This window comes from Fukomys damarensis, unplaced genomic scaffold (assembly GCF_012274545.1).
Source record: "Fukomys damarensis isolate Sample0158 unplaced genomic scaffold, DMR_v1.0_HiC HiC_scaffold_114, whole genome shotgun sequence".
NCBI lineage: Eukaryota > Metazoa > Chordata > Mammalia > Rodentia > Bathyergidae > Fukomys > Fukomys damarensis.
Genome location: NW_022901026.1, coordinates 229,701 through 247,787, shown reverse-complemented (window position 1 = coordinate 247,787; position 18,087 = coordinate 229,701). Strand labels below are relative to the sequence as shown.

General features: G+C 45.3%; 1 protein-coding gene across 1 annotated transcript in view; it reads right to left on the bottom strand.

Annotated features, from left to right (window-relative positions):
* Nucleotides 1-2,439: 2,439 nt before the first annotated feature.
* The window catches only part of LOC104867790 (multidrug resistance-associated protein 9), a 122,764-nt gene continuing 107,116 nt past the window's right edge, over nt 2,440-18,087 (bottom strand). Inside the window, 6 exon segments of the mRNA XM_033760596.1 lie at nt 2,440-3,463; nt 3,564-3,728; nt 5,109-5,222; nt 6,196-6,274; nt 7,060-7,219; nt 7,649-7,838. Coding sequence (XP_033616487.1) covers nt 3,377-3,463; nt 3,564-3,728; nt 5,109-5,222; nt 6,196-6,274; nt 7,060-7,219; nt 7,649-7,838 — 795 coding nt within the window. The 3' untranslated portion in view covers nt 2,440-3,376.

Below are 18,087 nucleotides of genomic sequence, written 5' to 3'. Positions count from 1 at the left end.
CAGAAATTTCTCAGAGCTTCCTCTGCCCTAGGACCCAGGGCAGTTCTCAGACTTACATTTCTGGAGGTGATCTCTTTTGCAGAAAAATTGCCCTATTCTCCTCTTTCAAGGAACTAAAAAGCAGTGGTTTGAATTTCTTGGCTTGCTAGCAATACTTCTCTCAACATGATTGTTATAGCGAAGTCAATTGCAACTCGCACTTTGGAATACTTCCTGGAGTAAGGATATGAGTTTCCTGAGGAAGATAAGATCATGCTCTGGTAAAAGGTAGATAGTCCAGTCCGGTTTTATTTTCTGGGTCTCTCTCCAGGTGTAGCTACCCACCCTAGAGTGGAGTAAACCTTGGGGAAGGCTCTAGGGGGCACAGGAATCCAGCAAAGATTTATGGGATGCCATATTTATTTCTCTTGTTTCAGATTAGGAGCTCCATATCTGATCCTCACTCTTGTTTGGAATGTAAGAAGGAATAATTTAGCATTTCTCTACACCAGTACCTGGTGTGCCTCCCTCCTAAAGTCAATTACATATAAGAAAGTACTATGATGCTATCTCATGATTAGAATTATACTGTAAAAGAGAGAAAATGGTCAAAATCATCTTGAGATTTGCTCCACATTAGGAAGTAATTCTTGCTTGTGTTCAAGTGTAAATGTAATGAGAGACTCCTCATCCTTAAGACTATGCTGTAATAAAATGAACATGTAAGTATTACAAAGAAAATGTTATGATTGTCATGATGAAATACTATTTGTGGCTCTTGATCTTAAGATTCTCTATAACTCTTTTTGGTTAACATTCTGCAAGGATTCAACTACCAGAACACCATGGTTGATAAGAAATAACAGCCTCCTAAATATGCTTTATACTTCAAAGTGCTTAATGTCCAGACAAAATTATAATAGTTAAGCTACTAATGTCACTGATCTTGTCTTCTGGGTGTTCAACAACTAAATTTTGGAGACCAAAACTAGAAAGGTAACTAGGCTGTGAGGACACCCAATATTTTGGCCCTGGCCCCTCAAGGCCTACAAGATCCAGGACACAAAGGAACCTGTCCTACAGGATCCTACATCTTTGGTAAGTCACTCAACCTCCTGAGCAGGGAGATTGCTGGGCACCAGAGGACAAATGTACTGTGTGCCAAAGAAGGGTCACCATGAGGGAAAAGTCTCCCATGCTTTCACTGAAAGCAACATGGTCAGGCAAGGCTGTGACCCATCTTGATGGCTGACTCTGACAGGAGCTGAGAGGTTCTATGCATGGTTCCAAAATAATGCCTGAAGAGACTTAACTGACCTTAATAGACAGCAAGAGGTTTGTGTTGATTGACACAGGTCTCGCTTTAACTTGGTCTTAAACACCCAGCAGAAAATAACCAAAAGAGGTATAAAATAATGCCATAGTAATAAAGCTCTATGTAAAAAGGGGCTCCAGTCACTGACTTCTGGCAGTTTCCAGCTCTACCAGTAGTTGACCATGGTTATGGGTCATTAGGAAAAAACTACAGTAATATGTAAGATGTAAGAGCTCAGCTAGAGTTTTATATTTCTTAGTGAAATTTGTTCTTCAAATTGTCTCTTATCTTAGAGCTAAAACTAGAGAGACTGGCAACAAAGTATCAGACTTATAGAAAACCTCTATCAATGAAAGAATCTAAGACCAGCAGGTTCAATCACTATTTCAAATTTCTAAATGTGACTTTCTCCCCAACCTGACCTTTCATTCTAGTGTGCTCATGTTTAGATTATGCATACTCTAATTTCTTAAAAGTTTCATTTATTCTTGCCTAGAGGCTGCCAAACTCCAAGCCATCATACAAATGGAACCAATAACAAATGTGTTATAATTCTTTTACTGGGATCTACCAGATCGACCTTGTCAACCGCTCATAACTGCTAGCAATATGACTTCTATGTTGGATTCTGAAATCCCCCTGGATCTTTTCTTTATCCTCTTTGTGGGCTAATTTCATAGCAGTCCTGCTGACCTTATAATTTGGCCCATGCATTCTTAACCGTCTCTTTGGCTTTGTCTCCTCCAGACTTAAAAGCTACACAGCACCAAGATGACAATGCCTGGCACCTACCAAGGGCCTTTAGATGGACCCTCTGTAGAGTAACTCTGACTGCTGATCACAACTAGGACCCTCTTCAGCTGGAAGTAGCCAAGGCTGTCTTCACCCTTTGCCCCCTCACAGCAGTTAGGGGTACTTCTTCAGAGGGGGGATATTGTAGATAAGTAAGTTAATTAGATATCTTGTAGGCAGTTAGACAGGGCTGCCCTCAAGGAGCCAACACAGCAAGGAGCCAACAATCAAGACACATTCACTGAAGGCCAGAATTGTAAAAGGAAAGAATCTGCTATACCTTTGTGCTTCCCCTAGGGATAAATAACAGTAATTGTTATTCTAAATAGGTATCAATCACTTGGTTGGGGGCCAAGGTCTTAGCCCAGCCTTTCCAGGAAATATCCCTGCTATGTGACTCACTCCCCCATTTGATCCCAATTTAATCAATATTACCTGGGTGACTGTACTTGTAATCTTATTGGTTAATCTTGGTTTTGCCCCACCTCATGCCCGCCTTATAATTTTCCATTGGGTGTTATAGTTTTGTTACACTTTGTATCCACCTCCCTACATGGCTTAGCTATATAAAACACCTTGGAGATGGGTGAGTGGGCAACCCACTTTCTGGTCCCTCTTCTGCCTCTCTTAGACAGAAGTTTTCTTTCCCTTAATAAATTTTTCCTACTCTTCAAATCAAATAGATCACTGGGAACATGCAATATGGTTTTGGGGGGGATACCAGGGATACAATACGATTTTTTTTTTAATTTTTCAAGCACTATAATCAATCTTTCATGTTACAGATCAGTGTAGTCACTGCTAATCTCATTGTCAAGAGAGAAGTGAATAGAAGTTAACAGAAAGCTCTGCTCTTTCCCCTTCCGACATCAAGGCCAGAGCATCTCCGCTAACTCCATCCCAGGCATCTTCCCATCCTTTGCTTTGACTACTCTTTAACAGAAGGTTATTTCCATTCGCAGGTGGTATTAGAGGGGACATATGATAATCTTGGGGGTTCTAGGAGGTAAGGGGTGGATGTTTAGTATCCTGGGTTCATCTACCTCTGTTCACTACCCAGAACCAACCTGAAACCTGGAAAGAGAGGGGAGGGGGCACAGCCTCAGCCCCAGCTTGGCCCCTGTTTTGTGGGTGAGAGGGCCATGGATAGACTGCTGCTGAGATGACAGCTTCTCCCCTCATATTACTCACCTCACCTCTCCCCTCCTCCCCTCCCTTTTCCCCTCTCTGCTTCCTCTTCCTCCTCCTCCTTTTCTTCCTCTTTCTCTGTTCAATCAGCTACAGGGGCCTTTACAATCCAACTTCTGCTGCTAGTAACATTGCAAAGGCAGAATTGGGGTTCTCCGCGAGGACTTCAGGTTTGTCGAACTCAATCATCTGAAAGTCAGAGCAGAAAGGAAACTTGCAGAACAGACCCACTGGCCTGCAGCCCAGAACTCTACTGCCCTTGGGAGGTGAAACCAGCAGGAGCCCTCACCTTCCCACTCTCCATGACCAGGATGCGGTCGCAGTTGAGAACTGTGTTCAGGCGGTGGGCAATGGTCAGCACCGTGCAGCCTTGGAAGGCGTCCTTGAGGGCACTCTGGACAAGAGCATCTGTCTTGGAGTCCATTGAGGCAGTAGCTTCATCGAGGAGAATGATCTGTAGAGAAGAACATGGTAAAACTCACACTAAGCCAAAGCAATGCCAAGGGGGACATTTATAGTCTCAGCTCTGCTTCTTAGTAAAAGAAAAGCTGAAAATGAGCTAAGCCAGCCATCCTCAAAAGTTAAAATAATGAAATAAGAGTCAAATCACACTACGTCCACCCTCCTTGGAGGGCTTGCTGGAGGAACCAAGTTGTACCTACTTTTTCAAGTGATTTATTCTAACCATACAAACAAGTAGGAATGAATGCTGCATGGGCTTTCTGTGCTAGGATGAACCAGCGTGTGCATAAAAGCAGCACTCAGCTCATTTGCCAATGACACAGTAACAAAGTACCACACACTTACAGATGTAAAATGGTGCATATATATATATATATATATCATCCTACAGTTCTAAAAACCAGACATCCTAAAATCAAGGCATCGTCAGGGCTGTACCACCACTGTCTGCAAGCATGGAGAGGCCGCCTCAAAGCCTTGGCCCCTTCCCAGCATCAGGTCTCCATCTCTCTGTCCCTCCAGCTTGCTTCTTACACAGACACATGAGATCCACAAGGCCCACCAGGACCCAGCATGACCTCCCCATCTCAAGAGCCTCAACTTCATCACATCTGCCAAATCTCTTTCACCACTGGGGGGACAGATCCACAGATTTTGGCTATCAGGAGATGAACACATTCAGAGGGACGACATTGTTCCACCCACCACAGCACTAACTTGATTGTACCAATTAAAGGGCTTACACTCAGCCCCTAACTGGGCTTGACTTTGGCTAAGATTCTTAACTTCCTCAAGGTTATGCGTTAGGACAGGCCCAGTGTGAAGAGACTCAAAACCACTTAGCAGTATGCAGAGCCAAAGGAGGCACCTAATGCATCTTGGTTCCTTTTGCCCACGAGGACTCAGAACATAGGATCACTAAAACAACAGCATCTTCTTCCTCTAACCCAGTTTGTGTGGCAGAGTAGGTCAGCCTCAGCTGGGCCATCTTACATGCTCACATTCTGATGGCCTTCTAGGGTGTCCTGGGTACTGTTTCTGAGGACTCGGAATCGTTGAGGGACAAAGAGAAAAAGTTGAGAGGCAGATCTCTCAAACTCACAGTACCAAGGACAGCAGAGAGAATACCTAAGCAAGACCTCCCACGGAGAGGCCCAGGGGAGGAAGGTGCTATGGCTGTAAAGTGGCTGTTATTTTTCAATTTTTACCCCCCTCACAACTTTGTGTTGAGAAATTGGGATCGGTTTTTAAATGACTCAATTGCTCTCTGTCTTTGCCGAAAGACAAATGCGTGGTTCTGCCTCCTGGGTTGAGCAGCACTGCAGGGAATATCCAAAATTTGACCAATCCATTTTCTGTTCTGTTTCCTTACTTTTGAATCACGGAGAAGAGCTCGGGCCATACAAAGCAGCTGACGTTCTCCTACTGAGAAGTTTTCCCCATTTTCTGTGACTTCTGCCTGTAATTTTTCCGGGAGCTTCATTATCTATAAAACACAGAAGATGCCACATTTATGCTGATGATCTATAAAATTATCCTACATCATCTATATTGATTGTCCCCTTCTCTTGTATTCATCAGCTTGCTTTATTTTACCGTGGAAAAGAAAGTGCAAAACAACAATCATTTCAATACTGCGAACAGGCACAAGGGAAAGACTAGGGAGTAGGTGGACATTAATGACTTAAAATCACAGTATGACTCATAGAACCCCATAGACTGCTCACCAAACAGAGCACAAACGATGCCCACGCTGTTCCAGGAAATACACAAATGCCAATGACTTTCAGGGTTCCTATTCCCACGGACAAAATAGAGATGAGCTGGGAGTTTTCTGGGGAGGTGAAGTGGATCTGACTTATCCAGTGTGACAAGCCCAAGTCGCTTTGGGAGGCACTGGCCTTGGCACCTGGGGGCTGCGCAGGTGGTCCTGCACATCTGTTGTCCCCAGTCGAGGCTGCAGGTCTTATAGGACACAGCCCTGTGTTACAGATGGTTCAGTCCCCTCAAACCAGCCACACCTGCCACTTCTGGAAGACACACAGCCCTTTGTCCTTCTGCGGCTCATCAGTTCTGATAAGTAAAGGTGCAGAGTAGAAGAGCGCACCCCCTGGGCTCTAGAATTAGAGGCATTTGTGTTCAAGTCTCCATTCTGCCAGCCTGAATACTTTATAATCCTTTAATTTCTGCATCTCTAAACTGAGGGGTGGGGGTATAATGCACAGACAGCTTTTGACTGGATCATTTTGGGGTCTAAATAAATAGGACCCGTGGTTGCTTTTTATAAGAGGGGTAAAGTAAGGACTGTGTGCTACAGATGTGGGTTATTGAAGTCTGTGTATCTATAAATAAACCTGGCCATGTGCTGATCCAGGTGCTGGTCAAATTTAAGCCTAAACCAGGTTTCTGGGTCACTGTGCTGGGAAAAGGACCTGTTCTGAACAGCCCCAGACACTTACTATGTCTCTCATAAATGTCCTTTCCAGAACCTGCCAGAGCATCTCATTGGTGTGACTCTCAAAGGGGTCCAAGTTGTACCTGAAATAAAAGAAAGGAGAGGGAGCTGGGCTTTTGGGGTGAGAGGTTGGGGGAAGGGGCTGCAGGCTGAAGAATATAGGTGGCTCTCCAAAACCAGAAAAGGCAGAGGTACAGTTTCTCCCCTGAATCCCATACAGGAGAAAAGGGCAATATGAGGAACCAGGGCACTAAGAGCCATGCTCAGCCCAGGCCAAGAGACCAAGGATGCACGGGGATGGAGCAGACACCACCAGGGCAGGCAGGGAAAAGTGAGACCCGTGGAGAGGCGACAACAAGATGGGCACTCAGGCCTCTCCAGGGCATCTCCATGTCATCAGGGACTCAGTAGGAGGGCTGGCTCCCCACTGGACCAACTGAGAAACTGTGGTTCCTTGTGCTTTGACATAAGACCTTATACCCATAAAACAGCTGCTGTTCAGTCTTTAGGAGTAACACACTTCCTGCGATGGCTGCTGATGTAGGGGAACCACTTGTTCTTTTGGGCCAGCACACAGGCATAAAATAGGCCTATGCAGGGCCAACCAGGAGATCTGCATAGCCTGCATATAAAAGTATATTGCTTATTAATAATGTAGTTTGTAAAATATCAGTAATGCTCAAGGCCCTATTACCTGGTTCCTCTCGAGGCTTCACTCAAACACAGACACTAGCAGCACTTTTGAGCCCATGGGGACTCTGCTTCCCTGAGACAGGATAGCCCCAGGTGAGCCACATCTTGGGGACATGGCCCCTGGTCTGATTTCACTACCCCAAAACAAGAATGCATGATACTCAAAAGCAGTTACCTTACTGTACCTACAAACAGGACAGGATCCTGGGGGATCACAGTGAGCTTGGTGCGGAGGTCTTCCAAACCAATGGTGCAGATATCCACCTCGTCAATGAAGATCGTCCCGCTGGCTGGCTCTGCCAGGCGGAACAAGGCCATTCCTAGTGATGACTTCCCTGGGAACGGTGAAAACAGGAATAACAAATCAAACATCATATCCAAGCATTTAATTAAGGGAACTTTTAATGCAATGGAATGGCTCTGTGTGAATGGCTATGCTAGCAAGTTCCTCGCTCTGGGGCCCCGGGCTGCCCTGCCACACTTAACCTTCCTGTTCCTACAGGGGCCTTTAGCATACAATTCGTCCTCTGGGCCCCATCTCACCAGAAGGATTCTCATTTAATTAATTCAAAAACTGATGTGTATTTGCTTCCAACTCTACACACCCATTCAACCTGAAATCCTAATTTACAGTAAAGAGATTTGAGGGAAAATAACAGTCAAACCAACAACGCACGTATGCATCACCCTCTGGTGTGGCGTAACCAGCACATTCTGAGGAAACTCAAACAACCCACAAGAAAGAAAAGCAGAGCTGTACTCACCAGAACCCGTTCTTCCGACAATCCCAATAGTCTGCCCACTTTGTATGGTTAAGTTCAGCCCATTGAGCACAAGCGGGGTGTTATCTCTGTATCTCATGTGATAGTCCCGGAAGGTTATCTCCCCATGGCTGGGCCAGCCCCTGGGACAGGACTCCACTTTGAAGGGATGAGTGTATTCAGGAACACAGGCCTGAAAAGCACAGAAACCAATGCTAGGTTAATAGCTGCTGTTTATTCATCCCTTTAACCCAGACCAGTTACAACCCTCCACCCAAGAAACTCACATTCCAGTGGGGATATCAGATGATAAAACAAGAAAAAATTAGAAAAGCAGGCAATAAAACAGAGTATTGTGACAGAATGCAGACTGACTTGTATGGAGGACAGGGCGAAGGGAGTGAGTAACACTTCTTGACGGTTGAAGAAGGTATCTGTGAGCAGTGTCATTGGACAGCTGGAAGGTCACAGAAATGAGGGCTGCAGGGAAGCAGAAGGCAGAGCCTTGGTGACACAGCAGATAGTGTGTGCAAAGGCCCCTGGCAACTTAAGGAATAGAAAGAAAGTCACATGCCTGAAGCTTAGTGAGCAAGGGGTGATGGCATTGAGGAACAAGCAAGGGACAGTTCACGCTGGGCCTTGCAGGCCAGGGCAAATGTGAGCAGCGTGTTCCGTAGCTGGATGATATTATTTTAATATCTGTAAGAGTCGCCATGGTGTGAGAAATAGGAAAACGACAGAAAAACAGAACATCAAGCTCAGAAGTTTCAGTGATAATGGAAAAGACTTTTAAGTTTTCTTCCCAAGAGTCCAACAGGCTCCAACTCTAATTAAGAAGTAGAGCATGTTAGCTTCATTACAAAACCAGCCTCTTCTCTTCTGTTATGAAGTCCCTATTAACAAGGAGAAATAGGGATCCCAGGTGCCCTATCAGGATGACCAACCAGCCCAAATCTCTGGTCAATAAACAACCTCAGTTACCTGAAAAAAAAAGTCCATTCTCAGAGAGTAATTTTTAACTCCTAGAAGATTTACAATTAAAAGCAAACAAAAAAAAATGCAGAGAAACAATACTATAACAGCAACAGTTTTAGTTTAAGGAACCTGCATGTTTTGTGTTTTAAGTATAATACTGATAGAATTTGGCTGGTGATTGTAATTTAAAGTGTATAATTGAATACACTGGGGAGATAACTTGAACCATGATTTCAAGTTGAAAGCTTACAGTTTATACTGTATGTAACACTGGAACTACCGTGAGAATTTAAAGCTCTCTATATTTACAAGTTTAACTATTAGATTTATATAAACTCAGGGAGGTTTCTTTGCTAAGTCAGATTATTGAGGTACTTAAAAGGGAATTGAATGGATTAAATTTTAAAATGCTGTTTAAAATGTTTAAGTGTCTAATTGCATTTGTAAGTGGGCCGGACACTATTCAGAGACCCTGGAAAGTGGCTGCTAGGGTTGGCTGGGCTTCTTCTCAAAAGAGTAACACCATTTGTGAGTTGAACAGAAAAGCTTTCGAAGACTCAAATTGTTTTTTCTTTGTGTTTGTTGTTGTTGTTGTTTTTCAGTTTACAAATCAAATCAAATCAAATATTAAATTTCAGGAACCCAAGCAAGCCACCGCATTGTCTTTTCTGCCTAGAGAAACAGCCTGCCTACTAAGGACTTTTATTTTAAAAAAGAAAAAAGAAACCTTACATTCAGCCTCAAGGACATAAAGATTGTATTAAAAATATAAGTTTTTTTTGTTTTTGTTTTTGTTTGTTTGTTTTTTGGTACCAGGGATTGAACTCGGGTCCTTGTGCTTGCAAGGCAGGCCACTGAACTGCTGAGCTAAATCCCCAACCCTTAAAAATGTAAGTTTTAAGAAGAGGGGCAACCAGTTAGATTTTTTTCCACATGATCCCTCTCACATGAAAAAAGATCGAATACTTGCCCAGGTCCTATAAGAGTGAACTTGTCCCTCCTCTTTCATGATGTAATTTCTTACCAAAATATACTCCCTTAGCAGCTCCACAGAGGTGAACTTGGCTTGGGTCTCTGTTCCTGTTCGCACACACACTTGGAGTAGTCCACTCAGCTATGGAGAAGGCAACAAGCAGCCATGGTTAGGGCCCTTTCTCCTCCCAGGTGTGCTGGTCTGCCTTGGGGACATTGGGAGAATCCCTTGTGAAATATTACTTCCCCACTTAACTCAGGTCCCCACACAAAGGAAGCCTACATTCCCAGCCAGGCACCAGAAATAAGATATTCCTGTTGCCATGTTTTGCTGTTAAACACTTCCTTTGTATTTAGAAACAAATGGCAATTACTGTCTCCCTGGAACTCCAGATGGTGGTACCCCCACCCACCCACATACACCACTTGGTTGCTGCCTCTGCCTGAGCAGTGGAGACTGTTGTCTGAGTGGGAGTGGGAATTCCATAGCAGAACTTCTGGGACCTACGTACTTGCTGTGCCCTCCCTACTCTACCTACCTCCAGCCAAGAAGTCACTGAAAACTCTACCACTACAAAAGACTACAAAACCATCAGTTCCATCTGCTTGCTTTAGCAAGAGAAAACCAAGGTTAAGACTTCGGGAGATGGCTTGCTATGGTGGCCCACTTTAAACCAGGAATCCGCCTCTGCAATCAACCCCAAGGTTTGAATGCAAGCAGTACATCGGGGCAGGTTCCATGATGCCTGCAAAAATTATGTCCATATCTTAATTTCTGGAATTGGAGAGTTGCACCTAATTTGGACAAAGACTCTTTGCAAGTAAAATTAAGGCACTTGGGATCATTCTAGGTTACCTGGGTGGGCCCTAAATTCAGTGACAGATCCCCAGAAAAGACAGAGGAGATGGTACAGAGCAGAGAACAGAGTATAGAGTTGGAGGGATGCATCTTCAAGCCAAGGAACTCCAAATCATCTCTGGAGGCTGGCAGGGACCAGGAACAGTCTCTCCAAAGCCTCAGAGAGACATGGCCCTACCAACACCTTGTGTGCAAACCTCTGACTCCAAAATTGTGAGAGAAAAAATTTCTCATTTCAAGGCACCAATGTTGTGGTAATTTGTTACAATGACCTCAGAAAACTTATATAAATGGTAAACCCAGCAAGTAAAGAGGGGATGGGAGGAATAAGGGAGAAAAGAGAAGGCCGCCAATTAAGGGTGTGTTCATGAGAGATTAGCACCTCAGACAACTTCAATTCAGTTCTACTAGGGAGTCCAAGAGACGGGTGGCATCACATCTCAGAGTTACCCTGTGCCAGGCAAGCAGGCTGAGGTATGTACAGTCATCCCTCATTGTCCTTGGGGGACTGGTCCCACGACACCCACCACCACCACTACCTCCCATGCAGACACCAAAGTCAATAGGTGCTCAAGATTCTAACATGAAACAGCACGGCATTTGCATAGAACCTATATACATGCTCCTGTACACTTTAAATCATCCCTAGACTACTGTTAATATCTAATGCAATGTAAATGCTATGTAAATAGTTGCTATATTGTATTTAAGGAATAATGACAGAAAAAAGTCTATGCACACTCAGTACAGACTCGATTTATCTCCTGAATACAGTATTTGCAGTCTCTGCAGTTGGTTGAACCTATGAACGCAGAACTGATGGATCCCAAGTGCTAACTGCATCCACTAACTCCCTTCAGATATTGCCGAGGCTGCTCCTGGGTGAGACACGACTTCCCCACCCTCCAGCCTGCCCTGAGCTCAGACAGGGCCCACGGGTCCTTCATTGGATGGGTGGGCCAACAATATCTACCTTGATGGGCTGCAGGCACGAGCTGTCTTCTGAGGACAACATCATTTACTGAGTAGTGGTGATGGTATTGGTCAGGTACGGGGTTTCTAAGGTTGAATGTGATAAATAAGACCTCATATTTATGGGGCTTACATTCTAGTGGCCTGGCAGGGTGATGCACAAAGTCATCTCAGAGATGAAAGAAGGTGGATACACGAGGATAGTGTGAGACAGTGGCGGAGGCTAGAGGTGGAGACTGAGAGCGGAGGCATTTGTGACAAGAATTTCACAGGCCCACTCTGGGTGAGAAAGCATGGGGGAAGCAGCAAGTGGCTTTTACCCCTAAGAAGTTTGGGGCCCAGCAGATGAATGAGAAAGGCGTGGAGAAGCTCCAGACCTCAGACAGCCTCCCTTGCCACCTTGCCGCTGAACACAGATCAGGGCTCCCCATTTCTCTTCAAGCAATGGCTCTCAACCTGGGTGAGAGTCCTCCACAGACATTTGGCAATGTCTAGAGTTGGTACAACCTGTGAGAAAGGGAGTTAATACAGGTTTCTCCTGGGCAGAGGCCAGGAAGGCTGCCAGACATTCTATTGTAGACAGAGCAGCTGCTATGGTTTATATCTAAGATGTGTCCCCAAAATCTCATATATTCAAAGGTGGGCTTTGGAAGAAGATTGAATCATAGGGCATCATACTCATCACTGGATTGATCCAATGGTGAGTTCAGGGCTGAATGTGCTATTAGGAGGTGGGGCCCAGCTGGAGGAGGGTCACCGGGGTGTGCTCTGGAAGGATTCCTTCTTGTATCCAGTTCCTTTCTGTGTTTGCTTCCCAACTGCCGTGAGTTGAGCAGCTTTCTTCCATCATGCCCTCCCACCATGCCATACCCACCTTAGAGCCAGGTGAGCGTGGGCTAAACTCTCTGAAACCATAAGCCAAATAAACCTCTCTTCCTTTAAGTTTTGGACCTTGGGTTTTTGTCCCAGCAATGAGAAAGTGACTAATAGCAACAGCCCCTCACAGAAAGGATTATCCAGCCCAAATGTATCTCAGGATACAGAAAACTCCCTGCCTTCAGCTTCCAAAGCTCCACAGACCTTATTTTCTACTACTTTCCTCAAGCCACACAGACTCCCAGACCCTCAAACATACCAGGCTCACACCTATCTTCAGGCTCTCTCAGGTCCTTCTGCCCAAAGCTCTCTTGCTCCAGTATCCCTTAGCTGTTCCTTCCTTGTTCAAGGTGTCCTTGTCCTTGTTGGACACCACCTCCCAGCAGGGTACCTTGGATTATAGGTGTAATGTGGCCTTCCTTTCTGATAGTCCTAGTACTACCTTCACACCACTGAAGCACTATCTGAGGCCTTCTCATTTATTACTTATCACCTTATTTATTCCAGCTGCCTACTAGAATGTAAGCTCCAAGAAGGTAGGATGAGTCCAGATTGTTCACTACTAAATCCACAATGACTGCTGCTATTTCTGACTTATTTAGCTGCTCAGTGAATAGTTAAGGCTAAGACCTGCCCTTGAGAAGGATGTAGGTGTATTTTGTTAAAGACAAGACTATCAGAGCCAGATGTCCTGGCACACACCTGTAATCCTAGCATGTGGGAGGATGAGGAAGGAAGATCACTATGAGTTTGAGGTCAGCCTGAGCTATATAGTGAGCTCAAGGCCATCCTAAACTACACGGTGAGACCTTGTCTCAAAACAACAACAGAAAAACAAGACTATCAGCTCCTACAAGCCATGGCCACACTAAGTGCTTATTCTCCTCTTTTCTGTTATATGATATTACTTTGCATTTGTTCTCTGTTCTGGCATTTCACACCACAATTTCTCATCCATCTAGGGAGCCTCCTCTATTCCCATGGGAACCTCTGTCATTTTGATGCTGTGTTCTCCAAAGGGGACTAATGCAAAAAAAAAAAAAGCCACCAAGCCAACTGGAGAGGAAATGCTCCTATAGACCCCAAGTGTGCAAATTCTTCTTCAACCCTATGGGAACGTTTGGAAACTATCTCATGGAAAGCTGATGATAGTGCCCCTAAGCACGACCTTAGCTGGGGAAAGCTGTTTAACTTGGGCCAATTAAGGGAAACCATTCAGTATCACCTCTTTGATATTTTACTAAAGCCAACGACAAATGAAAACATCTGTCAGCGAGGGAAATGGGCTACTGGATGAAAAAATGCATCTTTCCCAAACTCAGATCGAGGATGGAGAGTACAGCCTTGTTACCCATCCCCGATTCTAGGAAAGTGATGTTCGATTAATTTCCCTAAAAGAATAGCGCTTAAACAGCAAGCGGGTGGGAAGAGGTATCACTGAATGATAGGGTTACACATTTCTGCAAGATGAGAGGAGGATGAGCACCTTTTGAGAAAATGGAAGCAGGACCTGCCACCAGGTTTGAAGAGCCTCCATCTAGCAGAGCCCAGAGAGGCCCAGGGGTGAGGAGGGACCCAGAAAGGCCTGGTCCCGGACACTTTGTCTGCAGGCGGATACTCCTGCTGGGTGCATTTATTCATCTCCCTCTTCTTTGTCCTAATCAGAAGCCGTTTGACACTTTGTCCCAGGGCATGCACGTGTACATGCACGTGTACACATACTTTTCTTTAAAGAAAGTACATTAACTGCCTGGGGAGAAGTGGAGTGCTTTAAATCTAGCCTTGGTACCTAATAGTCAGCTCCTCAGCTGCTGTCCCAGGGAAGCCTGCCCTTGGAAAAGCCCCACTACCTAACCCACCCGTAATCGGGGACTTCCTGTCAGGGGAGACCTAATACATAAAAGGCAGGGAACGCCCGGAAATGCAACCCAATTTCCATTCTTAAAGGCAAATGAGGCGGGAGCCAAGTGAACAAAGCTAGTGGCAGGAAAGTGCGGGAGCTGGATAATCAAAAAGAAAAACTGACTTAGAGAAAACAGATACAAGCCAAAGAAGACAGGAGAGGTGAAGAGGGGCTCTGACGAATTAGAACTCTAATTAATATCCTGAGAGAAACAGTATTCCATTCACTTGAAAAAAATGATCTTAAAAAAAATGAGAGAAGAAGAGCTTTGGGAAATTAAATATATGAATACGTGATGGTCAAATTTAGAATAAAAAAGAATGACTGAAAAAGCAAAGGAAAATTCTCAGAACAAATTTTATGATAAAACAAAAGAAACACAGAAGACTGGCACAAGAAATACAATGTGCAACCATTGAGTCACAGCAGGAAAACAGAAAAGGAGGAAATTATCACAATGAAGTGGGAAGAAGAGGCATTTTTCTGAGTTAAAGAGAAATCTGACTTTAAAAGAACGCATAGCACCAAGCAGAATATATATATATTTTTTTTGAAGGTCCACATTCAGATACATTGTTATGGAATCACAAAGTGCGAAGGGTAAGAACTATATTGAGAAGACTTCCAAAGAGAAAAAGGTAAAGCACATATCAAGGAACGAAATTCAAACATCAGACCTAGGTGGCCTGGGTTCAGATCCTGACTCTCACATATGACACATGTGTGATCGTAGGCAAGTCTTTCTGGGCCTTATTCTCCTCACATGCAAAGTGGGGCTAAAGGCAGTGTCATCAGATTGGTGAGGAGAAGGGCAGTAAATGAGTTAATTTAGGTAAGGGACAGGACCTAAAGCACAATAAATGACATGTGTTTACCTATCATTGTTATTATGCAAAAGAAACAAACCCAGGTAAGATCCTTAGCCTGTCCAATCATTCCAATCCTGTTGAACTACTAATGAGTACTGGAATTCCCAAATGAATCCACAAGGAGTAAAGCTTGGACTTTTGTTCAGTATTCAGGGCAGGACTTACCTCCTGCTGTAGACTCCAGAGGCTCTTGGTCAACTTCGCATAGCCATAAGGGAAAGGAGGGAGGAGGACAAAACCAAGAACCTCTGTCCCTGTCGCCCAGGGAGCTGCCCGACTTTTTACTGATGTGAATCACTAAGATCCCTTTATCATTTTAAGCCATTTTTCTGTTACTTCCATCCAAAAGCCCCCTCCCTGACGTATGCTAGGGCCTCTGCACTGAGCCCAACTTGTCCCACATGTTACCTGGATGATATAAGATAGTGACAAGCCTTTGGATGAAGCACTGATCCAGGAGAAACTCAGCGTCACTAACAAAGCCACAATGAAGGTGACAATGTTCATGAGGATGTCCATTCGCAGAGCAAACCACCGGAGAGCACAGTTAAAGTACAGAAGGTGGCTGGAGTTTTCATCATTTAGCATCTTAAACTTAAAATTGAGACGAATCAATCAAGCAGGCAGGCTGTGCTCCCAGGCCAGGCTGTGCTTTAGGGTTAGGGCTACTACAGAAATGAAGCAAGGGGTTCGTTACTCAAGGGGATGCATCCTTATATAAGAATCTCTACCAAATGAGCATCTATTCAGGCTTTGATCTACCATCACCAGATCTTTGATTTGCACATATTTGATTTGAGGAATCTTATGTGGCAGTGGAGAACAGTGCTTTGTGGGCTCTTTCTGTCTTTCCTGAACTGGCAACTCGAGCCCACAGCTGACAGCAAAAGCTGCTGAGAGCCTCACACCCCAGCTTCAAGAAAATGCCTGTCATGGAGTCAGCCCCCTACCCCTAGAGGCTGGCGCAACCCTCACTGGCCCTTGTGATCTGTAAATCAGGTGGGGTTGGTTGTGGAGGAGGCCACCTTTGAGGACAAGCAATTTTGTAACAGTGCCAGAGGAAAGGAGAGCATGTGAAACGAAGCTCAAGGAGCAGACGGCTCGTTTGCCTGCTGCATGTCCACTGAGTCAAGGGCTTGCTGAGAAGAGAATGCAAGGCATGGGGTGAGACCCACTCTGGAGTCCCTCATTCTCCTGAGGTAAGCAGGGTGCACCTGCCAGTCCTTTGAGCTAAGCACACAGAGGAAAGGTGGGATTTGTGAGGCAAAGAGGCCTCCACCTCAGAGGAAGGTAGTAGGCAGCTGCTGGATGGACCCCCTGGAAAGCCCAGAAGATCTGACTGCTGCTGGGATGTCTGGCAGAGCTGCTTGGGGCCCTTCCCATGCCATATCACATGGGAGCCAGTGACAGAAAGGGGAGAATGACACAGAGGCAGGCAGGCACCTGAGGATGTGAACTTCCTCCTTCCTGCTTCATTCCCCTGCACCACCATCACAGAACCAGGCTCAGAGAAAGGGAGGGGGTGTTTAAAATAAAACACCAGGGGCTTCCCATCTGCAGACCTGCTTCCCGCCCCAACACAGACACACACACACACACACTCTCTCCCTCTATGTCCCTCATTCTCCTGAGGTAAGCAGGGTGCACCTGCCAGTCCTTTGAGCTAAGCACACAGAGGAAAGGTGGGATTTGTGAGGCAAAGAGGCCTCCACCTCAGAGGAAGGTAGTAGGCAGCTGCTGGATGGACCCCCTGGAAAGCCCAGAAGATCTGACTGCTGCTGGGATGTCTGGCAGAGCTGCTTGGGGCCCTTCCCATGCCATATCACATGGGAGCCAGTGACAGAAAGGGGAGAATGACACAGAGGCAGGCAGGCACCTGAGGATGTGAACTTCCTCCTTCCTGCTTCATTCCCCTGCACCACCATCACAGAACCAGGCTCAGAGAAAGGGAGGGGGTGTTTAAAATAAAACACCAGGGGCTTCCCATCTGCAGACCTGCTTCCCGCCCCAACACAGACACACACACACACACACTCTCTCCCTCTATCTCTCTCTCTCTCTCTCTCTCTCTCTCTCTCTCTCTCTCTCTCTCTGTCTCACAGGCACCCACAGGGACACACAAAGGCACACATGCACACTCGTAGGGAGCCCAGACTTGCCACACCAACCTCCTGGGGGAGAAGACAGCTGTGACTTCAATATTTGTATGTCTAAGACTGAGATCTTAAACACACTGGACTAACCATTCGCTAAATGCACAGATTCTGTGTGGGGGGGTCATCATAATAATTGATAGAAATTATTGGGAAATATTAGAACTTGGTTTACCCCCCTAAGGTGTTCTGATTCCTCCTGCCCATAGTCATGAACATCCTTCAGCACTGCCACTCCACCCTGTACTCAAAGTTCCCACAGATTCTACCCAGAGGTGCCTCTGACTAAACGTTTTGGGCTCCTCTCACTTTTTTTCCCAGAGCTTAGTCAAAATATTCTTCCAAACACCATGATATTTCTAGCTGGTGGCAACTGTAATGCATGCTAGAAGCCCAAGCACCCTGGAATGAAAATATTAAAAGAGGGAAGAGCCCCTCGGTCATGTAGACAACAGCTCCTAGGGAATTGTAGAAATCTTGGGGGAGAATCTGCAGGAAGAACAAGCTCAAATCTGTTCATGGACAGTCCTCATGATCTGGATATTGTAAGGGTCTGTGTGTGATGCAGGACCCTTGAAGAACAACATCAACAGTCAAAATCCTTCAACATCAGGCCAGACTAGTGACAGGACTAGCTGCTGACTGAACCAGAGGCCAGCTGCAAAGTCAAGTCCACCCTGAGATCTCGGTCGGGTCCTAGACACAAGTATTGAAGTATTTTAAGGAAGTAAAAGATGAAAAGGAAAGAAGAGGTGACAGAGAGAAGAGGTGGCAGAGCCTACTCCACAGTCATCAAACTTCATCTTCATTTCCTCTTTTGGACAAGGCTGGACTACATTTCCCAGACTCCCTCACAATCAGGT